We start from the raw sequence: 15,711 nt of genomic DNA, 5'->3' as shown, positions 1-15,711 counted from the left end.
GGGCTGACAGATAGGGATGGAAAGCAGGGGTCCAGGGACTGGGTATCTCTGTAAGGCAACAGGACAGGTACAAGAGGAGTTACATGAGTGAAAGAATTAGAAGGGTACGAGAAGCTGTTATCAAAGAATGGAAACCTGGTGTTCAATGAAAGTGAGGAAGTCACCTGGTAATGAGTAGAAGACAGAGAAGACAATGGGTGGAGGGTGGACTTGCAAGATAACTCGAGCCCCAAAGGAAGAGTTCTACACATGACCGTGGAGAAGAAGTGGTTTCGAAACAGCACTGGGGAACTAGGAGAATACTGATGCAATACCGAGGATGTGCTGGGTGCGGGAGAGTGGACAGCCTCTATGGGAGAGGGCCTCATTATCCACGGGGGAGAGTCAAAGCAAAAAAATCGGTTTCCACAGACAGACTGAGGACACAGTGTGAGTTTGTCTCCCAAAGAGGCTGTCAGAAAGGTTGAGAGGGAAAAGCACTGAGATGGAGACAAGACGCAAATCCACAAGTTCAAACAGATTCTACGGCAGTTGGTTTTCTGGCTCAGTTACTAAATTTTGTCTGCTATTACTTACTGCGTGAAGTCTTTCCACAAGTTTTTGGTCACCAAGACAATTTTTAGTGTCAAACCAAGAATCAAAGTCCTGTGGAAGGGTAAAAATTCTACAGTAAGTGCACAGTTTTTTAAAATGCAATATTCTATAAATTCTTACACAACTCATATAGCAATAATTCACTTTAAAAGCACTTTCAAAAATATGTTAACTGTGATGGCCAATGTTATTTACTTCTGAAAATAGATAAAATAGTGGTACAGTTAACAAAACTTGAACCCCATTATATAGGCACTCCATCAGCAGTTTTTCCTTAAAAGCCTTTTATTAGGCTTCCCCATACCATAGGAGCATTATATCCAGTTAAGAGGAGTAGGAATAAGAATATAAAGTCGAAGACATACTAATGAAAATATGAATTAAACAACAAAAATGAACAAAAGCAAGATAAGGTATACAAACCAATAGATAGCTGAACTTGGTACTTTTTATTATCAATTAATATCAGTAATGAGGAAAATCGAGCTCCAAAGTCCTTAAATCATTCAATTCAGTTTGCTGCACTAGCATAACCTTGTGTTAATGATAAAAACAGTATAAATCATTCATTTACAAAATATGCTGCTTTTCAAATTACATATTATGAGCTCTTTAATACTCACCAAATGTTAATGCCTACAATAATCAGATTATTTCAATCACTCCATCTGCCAAACTAGTATGCAGAAAGCCCTTGCAATGTATTTACGAGAAAACGTATTTTATGTATTTATTTACTTTTAAATAACTTTTACAACTGAAGTATAGTCAGTTACAAGGTGTCAACTTCTGGTGTACAGCACAATGTCCCAGTCACCAATGTAATCACAAGAAAATTTAGAATGCACTGTTCTGAACTCAGCCTACTTCATGTCGTAAGTTGTGGTAGCAATGTGATAGAGGCAAAGTTTAACAGGCAGGATGATCTCAAAGAAAAGAAACATTATTTCTCTAAATATCCCCATTTGAAAAACTTTCTACTCAAGAGCTCTTTTCTGAGAAAACCAAAGCACACAGATAAAAAACTACAAATGAAAAAGAACTATAAATTTCTATTTACATTCTGTGCTTTGAAGACAGATGTCCATGAACATAAGAAAATTATACTTAAACGTATGACTCAAACTTACATCTGCAGAATTAAAGACATCAGGCAATAGAAAGTTGAGTAGGGCCCAGAGTTCATGTAGGTTATTCTGCAAAGGTGTTCCAGTTAGGAGAAGACGGTTCGTTGACTTGAACTCACGAACAATCTCTGAAAGCTAGAAAAGTAATAGTTAACGTTGTTTTATTTCTTACAATGTTCAATATTCAGTTCTTCATCCAACCCAATATACTTTTTGAGTACAATAAAACTTGAAAATTAATCTTCTATGGAAAAATATCCTAGTTAAGGTGACACTGCCACCTTAACTTGAACAAAAAATTCGAGGCATTTCTACACTTAAAAGAATGCGGATCAGAGTCACACCTGAGACTGTTCCCCTACTTCAAAAAAATTTATTTTGTCCATTTTGGGTTCACCGAAACAGTCAGAACTCCATGGAATCCAGGCTAGTCAGTTTACACAATAATGCGTCCTTCTTTGGGCATGTTCACCTACATGCCAAGCCAAGTTCTGTCTTGGTCTGGTCACAATTTCTAAGCACCAGAGTTGAACTCTTATATTCAATTTTTAAATATGATACTACAAAACTTAAAGCACAAAAAGTAGAAAAGAACTGCAATCTTATCAATAAAAATGCACATTTTTATAGTGCTCTTAAATTAACAAGTATTCTCTAACATGCATCCTTCTTATCAGGTATTAATTCCAATTTGAAAACCACCACCTGGTGGTTTTGCTTCAGTACTGACCGTTTCTCCCAAAGTAGCCCAGTGATCCAAAGAGAGGTTCATCATAGTAACTGATGCTTTTCCTACTGTTAATGGAGTTGAATGGCAAGAATGTTGGTACTTTTCAATGTTAACACCACACTCTAATTCACACAAATCAGATAATTCTAGGTAATTAATTTTTTAATCCATATGAATACACATAAGGTGGTTCCTCAATAAAAAAAGAAACCAATGCAAACAATACTTGTACACCAAACACTGCCAAAATATTAACATACTGTAGCATAAGAGGATTAGGCCACAACAGGTATAGCAAATGAACACCAAATTTTCTTTACATTAAAAACTGTGCTCAATTTTCATTTGCCTTGCATTCAATAATTTAAACTTCCAAACCATTTTAAAAAACTGATTTTCATTTACATTCTGTGAATACGATCACAATCTTCCATCACTTTTTTATTCTGAATTCAGGAAAACAAACAAACCTATGTGGTAGTTAAAGGAAAACTTTTAAAAAGACATGGAGAACTAGCTTACCTTAGATTTTTCATTCTTTATTCTGTGAGCCTCATCGATGACCAGGTATCGCCAGTGAAACTTTTTGAATACAGATTTTTCTTTAATTACCATCTCATAAGAAGTAACACAAACATCCCACTCTCCTGGCATCATTTCATCACGAATAAAAGCAGCCTGATGCAAAATAAAGTTCCTTATATTAGAATTTGCTGACAAGATGTCACAGAATTAAAGCATCAAGAGAATATTAAGAACTTTAAGAGACCCTAGGAATCATTTGGTCTCATCTATTTTAGAGAGAGGAAATCTGAGGCCCAAAGATACTTTTGTGGTCAATTATCTGGATGACATGCTAATATTTTCACCAACAAAAGAAAGGCAAAGTCTTCATTAAACAAATACAGTATATTCAGTGAACTGGAGAAGTTCATATCACCAGAAGATGACAATTACTAGGCGCTCTCTTCACACTACATCGTGTCAAAAGGACATGGGCAAAGGAACTACTTTCCGAATACCATATTTTTACCAAGATCCAAGCATTACCAACGCCATTATCATTCCAATAAATGGAAAAAGCTCAATATACATGAGTGATTCCAACCTCGTGAGATGCCTTGTATGTTTCCTTCACTTTCCAGCAGGGGTGAGTCAAAACCTTTGTTCGAGGGTCATGAAAGCCCCCTAATGTTTTTGTGAAATCCCTGATGTTGTTATGAGGCAATGAGTGTGACTTTATAAAGGGAACTTTATCTAGTACAGGAGTCTATTTAAAATGGTGAGACTACTTAAAACTATTTTTAAACCTTCATAGGCAGTGGCCAATGTGGTAGCCAAGTTGACTGAAAGCATTTTTAATTTGTATGAACTGAATTCTAGATTATTTTTATCATGGGTCAAAATAAAACCACAAAGGTTAACAGGGAGCAGCAAAATCTATACTGAAAAGGGGTTGATTAGCACTGTAAACCCAAAATTACAGTGCATAAACAAAATTAACTGTTCACGTTATAAAAATCATTATTTCACAAATTCAGTTATGTACCAAACACCAGGGACTCTTTCAACAAATACTCAATGAGTGCCCATTATGTATAAAAGGCTTGCCTGAGCTGAAGTAGAGGACAGAAAAAAGGCTTCTGTAAATCTCGGCTGCACCCTGGGAAGTGGTCAGTCAAAAAGTTATCTAAGATATTAGGGAGTTAGAGGCAAAATAAAAAGAACCAGGGTGCCAGATCCCATTTGGTTCTGCAAATATCTTATCTTTCATTCTGTGTAATATTCAGTTTAATGGTTCCTCCTACAGTTTCATGGAACATATACATATTTTAATTTAAATTAGCTCTGCTTTGAAATTTGTGTAACTACTTGACTTAGAGTTAAATATCTTGACACTAAAGATCACATAATCCAAAAGCTCTCATCTTACAGGTGACAAAAATTAAGGCCCTTCAAGATTCATTCACATCACAGCCAGTAGCAAAGCTAGAACTAAAACCAGATCTCCTGTTTCCATATCCATGACCTTTGATGCCTCTGGAGTGGAAAAGGAAGAGGTTGAAAACTGTGTTTGGAAATCACACCTCTAAATACTTCAGGACTACACTAGTTTTAAACAGGAGCAGGATTTTCTCTAATAATTTCCAAACTTAATTACCTACTGTATTACCATCATATATTTTACCAAATATTTTACTACCAAAATATGAGCTCATAAAATGTTGACAGAAGGCCAAGAAAATAGAAAGACCCAATATATCTATCCTGTGTGGTTACAAAGGTTCAAATCTGTCTATAAATAAAGATCTGGATTTTCCCTATATATAATGACACCTATACGTGTCGCATATGGCACAATAATTATTTATGTAATTACAATTACTGGTTCTCATACTCTTTTGACAATGGCCCACAGTAAAAGTGTATTTTAGGTTGCAATCCAGTATACACATACATATTTGAGAACGTGAATACTGAAAGAAGCAATACGTATCCTCACTACATATGAAACTCTGCTATTTTCTATTATATTCTATCTCAATGTTTTAAAAAAATTGTAGTCACCACCCACTAAGCTGAATTCCCAACCCATTAATGAGCGGCAGTTTGAAAAACACTGACTTTCAAGATTAGTTTTCAAGATTAAGATGTTTTTGAAGTCTCTAGAAGAATTTCAACCACCCGTCGGGTAGAGATAGGGCAGTCACCAATAAAATACATTCAGTCTTTCCTGAAAATCCCCAGAGATACTTCATGAAACCCTTGGATTCCATTAAATATAGTTGAAAACCACTGATGTACATTTTTACTGAGACATGATGAAAATACAAGCCTACATATTTCTCAGTATCTACGACCTTCAAGAAATAATTTTAGCAAAAAAAATCAGTACTTTAGAACTGCAAAGTTTTATAACAAATAGTATTACATTAAATAATAACAGTGATCAGAAAGAGTTCTAAGTGACTAATTTGCTACTGGGAAATATTAGCCATAAGGAAGAATCAAGCCTGTAATTCTAAATTTATGAACTCAGTATTTCAATATTTAAATTATTTATGTTAAATTTAAATAAATTTAAGTAATTTTTCTTCAAGCAAAATGATAAAAATGAAATTACATAATTCATTATGCTACCATTCTTTTGAGGATATCTTTTGATAACCTATCTAAATATGTAAAATAGAATAAATCTTTAAACTGTGTTCTCTGGAGACAAAATAAAGACAAAGTTTAATAATATGCTTTCTAAGCTGATTATTCATTTTGGTATTTTTGCATAATTCATTATTTTTAGATTAATTCAACAGTCCTAAAATAATTGTAGCCTACTATATTTACACATTGCTAACTTAAACAAGAACCCAGAGTTTATAATATTATCTAAGAATATATGCATACATGTATTTTTCTATTCAAAGATCAAAACTAAAAGCTGTGTCTATGCATAAACACAAAACACAAAGCTCTCTGTACAAACAGAAAAGGTTCCATTCATGTGTATGTGCATGTTTACAAGTCAAAGTCAAAAGTAAAAAATTTAAATAAAAAAACTGACATGGAAATTTATACATTTTTGGCATCAAAACAGCACAAATAATAGAATCGCTGATAAGATATACTGTTAATAAAATAAGACTTTTTAAAATAAAATGTCACTTAAAAGTGCAACTTAAAAAAGCTGAGGTTAATGAGTTAGTTAAAAGTAAATGCAAGTAAGCATAATAATGGATTGTCCATTATGAACAGGTTAACACATCTACCTCATATAAGTGTTAAGAGAATTAGCTTAATTAATATATAAAAAGCACTTACAACAGAGCCTAACACAGATTAAGCACAAGTTAAGTGTTATTTAATAGTAGCAGTCAACTCAAATGCCTTTTATAGCAATAGGATACAACTTAACACCAGAAACGATGCTATTCTTGATTCCCTTTTTAAACCTGTTTCTCACTTACTCTCGCATCCTTGTCTCCAACAAAACAAATAACACGAAGAGATGGGACCCATCGTTTAAATTCATTCATCCAGTTGTGTAGAGTAGACTTTGGAACTAAAACCATGTGAGGTCCAGGAATGTTTCGGTAATGTTTCAGGTAACCAAGCAAAGCAATCGTTTGTAAAGTCTTACCAAGACCCTGCATTATCATCACAAGGAAAAAAAAATCCATAAACGTTTTTTATTTAATGCAACATTTTATTAGTAGAAACATTACAAAAGGTATTTGCCAACTATCTCACATAGGGAAAAGTTAAAAGACTTTTTTTTGAAGTGAATAACCATTCCAATTCAATACTTACCATGAGCACAAAAAGAAACCAAGAACTTGCAGTTAGAAAGTTACTCAACAAAGTAACTTTCTATTTGAGAGACTTTTACTCCTACAGGAGCAAGAAATGTATATAATTTTTCCCACTAGTTGCAAAATTAGTAATTTTGTCTACTTCACAAAGACACATTTCCTTTACCAGCCTGCTTAGATATCATCTTCCTTTCCCACTGTCCCCAACATTATTACAGCCCTGGCATGAAATATTCAGACTACACATCTCAAGGGGCATGTAGCTCTGTACTTGCATTTCACACCTTGTAGACCTAAGGAACCGTAACAGAACAGAACATAAAAGAACTTTGCAGCCAGAAAGGACCCTAGAGAGATTACCTAGACCAGTGGACTTTTAAAAAAATAATATACTGACTGAACACCTGTGAACCCACGACCTAGCCCATGGGAAAGAGAATTCCGTCCTATGCTGCATGACCATTTAAAACAGCCTCTGGCTTTATCTCTACATGAAGTATGTATTTCTTTAACAAACCTAAGTTTGAACCTATTTTTATAAGAGTTACCATATCTGATATTTCACTTATGAGATGGGTTTTATGAATGCTATGTATCAATATCTTAAAATGTTTATACTCCTTAACCAAGTAATTCCACTTCTAGAAATCCCATGGAAATAATATGAGAGGTGCAGAAAAACTAAATTCTCATAGGGTTTTCATAATAGTATTATTATATATCAGATATACATATATATGAACAATATATTCTATATACAGATACATAATATATACTATATACATACTATACATTAACCAATCCAAATGACCAGCAATAAGGGAGGAGAGGAATAAAATTATGGAACCTCCCTAGGATTAATTATTATGGAGTGGCAACTATATGTCCATCATTCCTTAGCTTTCTTCCTGACTCCCACCTGGCACTCTACTGTCAAGACTCAACACTGCTCTTTACTTTTTTGTTCTTTTTCCCATCTATTCACACTTTCTGATTATCACACATGGCGGCATTTATATTCATTCATGCATGCATTCATTCATTTATTGTTTGGTTTATTCATTCACTCAAAAGTACAAGGAGTTTTTTTTTATACCATTTGAGGAAATTTCAATAAGCATTTTGTGGCCTGTGAAACTGTATGTTCTAGAGGGTACTTAAAGAAACAATTCTTGACTTTACAAAAGCCTTTCCTGTTATAACTAAATAAAACAGCCTCCAAGCCTCAGCGAAGCAGTTCAGCTCAGGTATTTCAAATTTACATAAAAATTATTGATAACTGAGAATGTGTTTTAATCTACCAACTCCTTACCATTTCGTCGGCCAAAATACCATTGACTCCATTTTCATACAAAGAGATCAACCAGTTCAGTCCTCGAATCTGATAATCTCTCAGTGGTCCCCCTTTCACGTCTGAAAAAAAAAAATCAAGGATGTCTCTCTCGTATTTTCATTAATACAGCCAAGTAAAAATTTTCTAAAACCAAACGAGAAACAAAAATACCAACATGATGAAGTACTTACACGAAGGTGATACCTCAAATCTAACACACACATTAGATGTTCTCCGACTCTCCGAGAGAAGCTCTTCATCTTCTTCTTGTTCTGTGCGCCTGTGACGGTAGCTGAAATGAAAAAGTACTTTCATATTCAACCCAAATGCTAAGGTGTCCATTAAGTCACTAGACATTGTTAATATCTTTTATGAAGAAAGAGTTACCTAGAGTCTTGCTTAGAAGTTGGCAGAACCAGCCTATATTTCTACTGATTGACTTCCAGTGAGAAAAAATATTGTTGCCTCCAGAACATATTTACACTGACAATAACCTTATTTTTTGAATAGAAAATCACACTGAATAAGTGAAGAAGGAAGGGAGGTATGAAGGGAGGTAGGAGGGAGGCTGGGAGGAAGGGAGGGCAGGAGAAAGGGAAGAAAGCAGAGAAAGATGGCAACGTACTCTCCGGCAGAAATTAAGCTCTGCTTGTCATCCTTCTTTATTCGAGGGCGCCCCAATTTCATGTTTAGAGGAGATGTTGGAGATTTCTGTGCTGAAGGTTGAATGAAATGTGCAAAAAGTTCTGTCTGCTTCAGTAAAAATTCAAATCTCTTTGCTCGATCTGCTTTCTAATTTACAAGAAAAAGAAAAAGTAATGATTTCCTTTTGTGTTCATTCAAATTTTAACAGATATTTATATTGCACTTACTTTGTACTATAGTCTAAGCACTTTAAACATACTAACCCATTTAATTCTCTTAATAACCTGTGCGGTAGGTACCAGTGTCATCCCCATTTAATGATGATAAAACTGAGGCACAGAGATGTTAAGTAAGTTGCCCAAGCTCCCACAGCTAGTAAGTAGCAGAATTTGAAAATGGTGTTTTCAGATAGTTTGAATAGAGGTCAAGTGATCTGACAGACGTGATAAATGTTGCAGTAAGAAGCATCCTGCTGAAAGAGTTGGGGTCAAAATAGCAAATTCTGAGTGGCTTGGGAAGCTAACCAAGAATTTTCAAGCTTCATCTAGAAATAATTTAAATCTTGGAACAGTGTCATCTTGCCTCGAAATATTTTCAATGTCATGGCACAATAATGTAATAAACATTTCTCTCTTCAACTATAGTGATCTGGAAAATTGTGTTTTATGCTAAGAGTATATAAAGTTTCTCCCCAAAGTGAGGATTTGGAGAAAAAATATATACACACACATACACAAGTGAAATAGTTACTATATATCAGCAATTAAAAATTGATACATACTAAAATTTCTCAATAAATTGTAAAAGGTTGTATAACTTACACAGTATAAATGCAATAAAACTTTTGTTCATTAAAAAATCTTAAAAGATCAAAAAATGTCTACATCATTCCACATAAAGGAAAAAAAAGGTGACTTTTTAATTCCTAGTCATTTTCTGACCACAGGGTATAGAATATTTGATTGCCAATAAAGGATGCATAATTAATAATACAGAAACTTACAAGAATTCATTAACATAAATACAAGAATTAGACAAACACATTCAGACCAGTAGCTGGACGGAAGCCAAAACCTTTCCACTTTATGTTATCCTCACTGGAATGTTGTTTTTAGAGTTGTTAAAACATTAACTGTCTACGTTAGATGTGGTCTTAAACATTAAGGCATGGAGTTTTGTAAAATCACCATGAGCAACCAGAAAGTGTACTTTATCTCTACTTATTTTTATAATATTACTGCAAAAACAACACCTCAGCAATCCCTCAAAGAAATTCAGTTCCAGTTCCAACTACTGGTAATTTCTCTTTTGAGTTAACCGAGTTCACTGGTTTTGAAAGATCCCAGGGCATAAAAGTCTAGTTAAAATTAAAGCTAAAATATGGGTTTTAGTGACTAAAAGTTAGATAATTAAATGTATATCAAAGCTGTAGGTGAGCATAAGTGAAGTTATACTGCTTGAGTATGTAATATTTTCACACACTGGGCAAAATATCTATCAAGAAAATGTATTACCATATTACATGTTTCATAATGCGTAGCTTTCATTCATATACCCAAAGCAAGGAGAGAAGGAGAAAAAAAAAATCAGTCTGGTTTTGTGACTTACTTTCTCTCAGCCATACTGATACTGCCACTGATATTTTTACTTTGTGGATAAAATATTCTAGCATAAAATACCCAATTATGGGGTAAAGAGTGCTAAACAAAAGCAAAGAGATGTGGCTTCTGTTCCCAACTATTCCATACAGTTTCTCTGATATTCTATTTCCTCATCTGAAAATGAAGAGATTCACTTATCCAACAAAAACCTATTACGGTGGATTATATATTAAATTACTTTCCAATTCTAAAACCTATGATTCTGTATTCATTATATATACCCATGCTTATGTATTTTTTCATCTTTCACATCTCTTCTATAAAAACCAACTACTACATTCACTATCCTACCCAAGAACGTATTTACCATTTTCTCTTCATATTCTGGATCCATCTCCTTTTCAGATTTAGAAGCTTTAGCAGCAAGTTTAAGTTGAAATGGAGAAACGTTTTTCTAGAATTTCAAAGAAAATAAATCATCAAATTGCAAAGCAAGGTCAACATTCTCATTTGAAGAAAGAAAGAAGCAATTAAATACTAAATAAATAAATCAACATGGGCCATGCATAGACCAATGGTGAGAGAATGTCATGAGCAGGGCTTATGATTAATCCAGTTCTGTGCACCTGAGGTCCAATTAAAAAAATGAGAAGAATTGTGAAAGCAAGAGAAATTACAATAATTGAAATGAAACCGAAAAGATGGAAAAATGAGCCTTTCCACCTATTCTCTAACGTAAAGTGTAAGAAAGAGAATAACCACTGAATAGGAGATTTAAAATCTAGAATATTATCAACCACAAACCAAAGAATTCAAGGAAACTAAATAGTAATTCTCAGAAACATTTCTTTATGTAATGGAAACAAGCCAAACTTTTGGAAGAAAAGACTGCGGTTTTTGTTCCTGAAAAGACACGATTTTTAAATATTGTTTTCATATTCTAATCAGAACATTTAAATTTTTTATGTAATGTAATGTGATTGTATTTAAAATAATAAAATAGTACAGTTTCAAACTTTTGGTTTATGTTCATTTTGTCCAACCGGAAAGAAACTGTTTTAAGCTATATTACATAAACATTTTGTAGAAGCAGTTTCTCAGAGTTATTAACTATTAAATTTTGATATTAAAAAATTGTAATTTAGTGAAAACTAACACAAATCAACTAGTTTAAAATACTGAAATTATCTAGGGGGTTATCTCACACATCCTATCCTTTGTAAAGCCAAGCTCGTACTTATAAATATAAATAGATATGAAGAATACATCTCCTTCCCTATAAGAAATCAAGAAATAAAATAAAAACACAAATCTACCCATTAAGTACCAAAGTGTTTCAGTTTTAACACAAATTTTGCACAAGTCAGGATACAAATCTGTTTGATAAAACTAAGGAAATTATATCCATTTGATCATGGCTTTTGACACCCGGTTCCTGCAAGTTTGGGTCACAAATCAACAGAAGAATGTGATCTTAAACAGAAGAAAAACATGGCTCCAAATAGTTAATGAATGTTCTCCAACATTTACTAAAATTTCTATTTTGAGGAAATCCAAACTAAGATTATGGAATTTGACCCTGGTCAATGTTATCCTTTGGAGCACTGATCAGATATTGTTCAGTTATTCTTAACCCAAATAACAGCCGTCTTGATTTACAGCATCTTATATGTATATATCATCTATATGGGGTGTTGTGAATGTAATTTTGGATGGATGAGAATAGAAACCACTAAAATCCCCTCAATCCCACACTTTCAAACTGTCACATATACTATAAATCCTATTTTATTTTCAAAGCAACAAGTCAGGAAAACTGGGTAACAAAATCCACACCTTCATTATTCCTTGAAAAGCTAAATGAAATCTAGTTTTCAGGTTTCAAAATTACTCCGCCTCATATATACAAGTATATATCTAATAACGTCGGATGTAAATTTCACTTATAGAAAATTAAAGCCTTAATATTAGAAAAACATTTTACTCACTACTTTTTTGCTTACCTTGTGTTAGAATACCATAAAATTTTAGTTATATGATAATTAAAATTCATAATCTTGAGCACTGCCATTAAAAGCTGTAGGTAATTACTTAATTGGCACTATCTTCCACAACAAATTTTAAAATACCTACCTTCTAAACCTTCACATTTGTGTATGTATATGTTTTCACAAATACACCTCTCATACAAGAAAAGATAAAAGGTGACTAACATACTCTAATGAATGCCTTATGGATACTATCGTCTGGTAGTCTAGATGCCATGAGAATGCTGCACAAGGTCACCAAGATGCCCTCTCTTAAAGACCATGACCTTTTTCTTGACATATTCATTACCAAAAATACCAACTCCAACTTTCACAGCATTAGGTTATCCAACTGTCACTTAAACCAAGGAAGTTCAAGAACCAGAAGGTAAGCAAAAATACCTTTCTGTAGCTCAATGTCACAAGACAATCCACAAGTCTCACCTACTTCAAGCACCATGAAAATGCTCTCATTCAGTCTATTTTCTTTTATTTGATATACAGTTCCAGCAAGTTTGATAGTATGGCTTCCCACTCTACAGAGAATAAAATAAAGGCAGCAGCAAGTGACACAGGAAAGACCACTAGAAGAAGGCACACTGTCAAGAGCAAGAAGAGATGACAGCAGGCCAGGACTAAAACTTCAGCTCCACAGCAGCGACATCCCTTCTTCTTGGTGTTCAGGTGAAATTATTTCCCTCTCCCTGCTGTGTTCACTTGTATTTTTGTATTTTACAGTTGTTTTCAATGAAAAGGTTTTGTCATACCTATGTCCTATATCGTAAACCAATTCTCTCTGATTAAAGTAGATGAAGTGTTTAAAAAGTGATAGCTTGAGAATTGAGGGAGGAGGCTGAAAAATTATGGAAAAATCAGCACAAGACTGGAAATGTCTGGGAGGTGATTATTTAATTGACGGGAAACACCCTCCTAGATCTCAAATGCCTATGTGCCACTGTCAGAGTACAGTCACTGATGGACAGGAGGAAAAGGTTAATCTGTACTTTTAGTACACTGTTTAAGCGGTCAAGGCAGTGCACAAATATTTAGATGAGGGGTACTGGATTACTTTGTTTGGCAGAAAGGTACAAATGAAAGCACTCAAGTAGATGTTTTGGTACTACTCAGATTTCTAAGAAAAAATTAAAAATAAAGAAGATGCAGTGACGAAAGTAGTAAACTTCAGATATCCAGAAAGTTCCTGCCGGGCAGCACCTCATTTCCTGAGCAGACAAATGAGGTACTATTAGGGCAATTTCTGATGAGGCCACAGAGTACATGAATATATATGCATCAACTCAGTGCTTATTATACAAGGTTTTTTTTTAATTGATTCGCAATCTCTTCACAATTCAAAAAATGTATACACCCTGGATATCTGACAATCTTTACTGCCATACAAAAGACGGCTGAGCACTTACATCTGCCCAGTCTAGGGAATAAAAGGCACCTAGACACATTCCTCAATTTCCCAACGTTGATTTATATTGATATGTGGTATTTGGCCCAGCTTTAATCATCCATATTGTCTTATGGATCCAAGTACCACACAGATCTTAAACGCGTTTGTTTTCTATGGTTTTCACTTAGCACTACAATTGTCTTTCTGTTTAGTCAGCCTTGTAACAGTAAAATATGTCACTTAAGCAACTGCTGAATTTAAAATTACTCTAATTCACGGCAAAAGGTGTTAATTTCCCTCAAAAGCTTTTCGTTTGGTCGTATAGGATCATATAATGATTCAGACAAAGCCACTTGAGATCTCTAAAGCATAATTTTAATTACCTACCGTTTTTTTAATTGCGATATGTCTACTCGTAAACGGGAAAAAAATCCAGCCATAAATGATCAGCTCCACAGTTTTATTATACATGAAAAATCCTTATGCCCCATCCTATTTTTTTAATCTCAATTTTTCAACGCATTTCATAGTTTTATTTGCACATCTCGGTCCATATGAAATATACCTTATGGAGATAATACATATTTTTCTGGATCTGGCTTTAATAGGTGTCAGAGCGGTCCCCTTAGTACGTTAACACCAGTTCATCCTGGCGACGCTGGGTTAAAAAAAATTAAAAAAAAAAAAAAACACCCTGCGTGTGTCCAGGAGCCAGCAGCGCCCACTAGGAAAGGGAGGCGGAAGCCTGGAAGGCTTGGGGCCGGATTGGGGGACCATTTGGGTGGCCCTGGAGTGAAACACTATACCGTCGGGGGCGGGGCAGGAGAGGGTGAGGGTGCACACGTTGGAAATTTTCCTAAACCACCGTCCACTGTTCCTCAGTTGGGGTGTGGATTTGGGGAGGCGGGGGTACAACGCCGAGAGCTCATTTTCTCGGGGTGACACCCCCCCCCCGCCTCACTCAGCAGGCGGGGACCAAACGAACAAGGGATGATTTTTTTTTTTCCCCTGCCACCCAAAGGGCCGACACTACCAGTCAGAGAAATCAAAGTCTCTCCTATCGTCCTCCACCTCCCAACCACCGGCACCTGGAAATTCAGACTGAAAAAAAAAAAAAAAGAAAAACAGTAAAACCCTTTTTGCATGAGTGTGGGATTGAAGGGCCCTGATTTCCCAGGCAGAGGCCGACGGGAAGGGAGGGGGGGGGAGAGGCAGCGAGCGAGAAGAGAGGGAGAGGCGGAGGCTTTTTCCTGCACGGCCCCATCCCCCACCCCGTTACCCCAGTTCCGGGAACGCGAAGGGGGCCGGGGGCTGTCCAGGGGCGCCCCAGCCCCCAAGCCCCGGGATAACGGGCACCCGCCACCCCGCGCCGCGCCCGCGCCCCAGCCCCGCCCCCGCCCTCCAGGCGGCGAGAAGGAAAGGGGGAGGGGAGCGAATGCTAGACTGTTCCGCCGCCCCCACCCCGCGCGCCCGCCTCCCCCAGCCCCCAGCCCCGCCGAGCTTCGTGGGTACATGTCGGCGCCCAAAGGTCAGGGTTTGGGCCCCTTGGAGGGGCGGTACGGGATTTGTCCACTGCACACACACCCCCTTCCTATTTACCTCCTTCTTCTTCTCGCCCTTCTCCGTGGCCACGGTGGCTTCGGTGGCCGCGGTGGCCGCGGCGGCCGCTCCCTCCTCCTTAGAGGTGGACGGCCCCGGCTGCTCGTCCTCTACGACCACGATCGTGGCGGTCGCATCAGAGGCTGCCACGGTGGCTGCCACTGCGGCGGTGTCCGGCTCCATGGCGTGGGAGCGGGAACGAGGAGGGGGACGAGCAAGGGGACGAGGGCTCCTGGGCGGCGGCAGTGGCTGCACTGGAAAGAGCTAGATGGAGCAGGGGTGGGGAATCACTCGCTTCCAACCCCTTCGCTCGGCCCCCCCTTCTTTAAATAACCCTCAACCC

At 36.5% G+C, this 15,711-nt stretch overlaps 1 protein-coding gene across 7 annotated transcripts in view; it reads right to left on the bottom strand.

Annotated features, from left to right (window-relative positions):
* Positions 1 to 15,711, bottom strand: part of SMARCA1 (SWI/SNF related, matrix associated, actin dependent regulator of chromatin, subfamily a, member 1) — a 60,884-nt gene extending 45,173 nt beyond the window's left edge. For 6 of the 7 annotated variants that reach the window (XM_032474633.1, XM_032474635.1, XM_032474630.1 and 3 more), the window contains exons 1-9: positions 15,369 to 15,711; positions 10,708 to 10,794; positions 8,720 to 8,886; positions 8,286 to 8,386; positions 8,074 to 8,174; positions 6,417 to 6,596; positions 2,974 to 3,129; positions 1,725 to 1,856; positions 577 to 645 (exon numbers count right to left, since the gene is read on the bottom strand). In XM_032474633.1, the coding sequence (XP_032330524.1) occupies positions 577 to 645; positions 1,725 to 1,856; positions 2,974 to 3,129; positions 6,417 to 6,596; positions 8,074 to 8,174; positions 8,286 to 8,386; positions 8,720 to 8,886; positions 10,708 to 10,794; positions 15,369 to 15,551 (1,176 nt within the window). In that variant the 5' untranslated portion in view covers positions 15,552 to 15,711. The remainder of the gene's footprint in view (positions 1 to 576; positions 646 to 1,724; positions 1,857 to 2,973; positions 3,130 to 6,416; positions 6,597 to 8,073; positions 8,175 to 8,285; positions 8,387 to 8,719; positions 8,887 to 10,707; positions 10,795 to 15,368) is intronic. The other variant, XM_032474636.1, reaches the window with a different exon arrangement.

Source organism: Camelus ferus, chromosome X (genome assembly GCF_009834535.1).
Source record: "Camelus ferus isolate YT-003-E chromosome X, BCGSAC_Cfer_1.0, whole genome shotgun sequence".
NCBI classification, from domain to species: domain Eukaryota; kingdom Metazoa; phylum Chordata; class Mammalia; order Artiodactyla; family Camelidae; genus Camelus; species Camelus ferus.
Note: the sequence above shows the minus strand (reverse complement) of the source record. Positions and strands in the feature narration are given on the sequence as shown.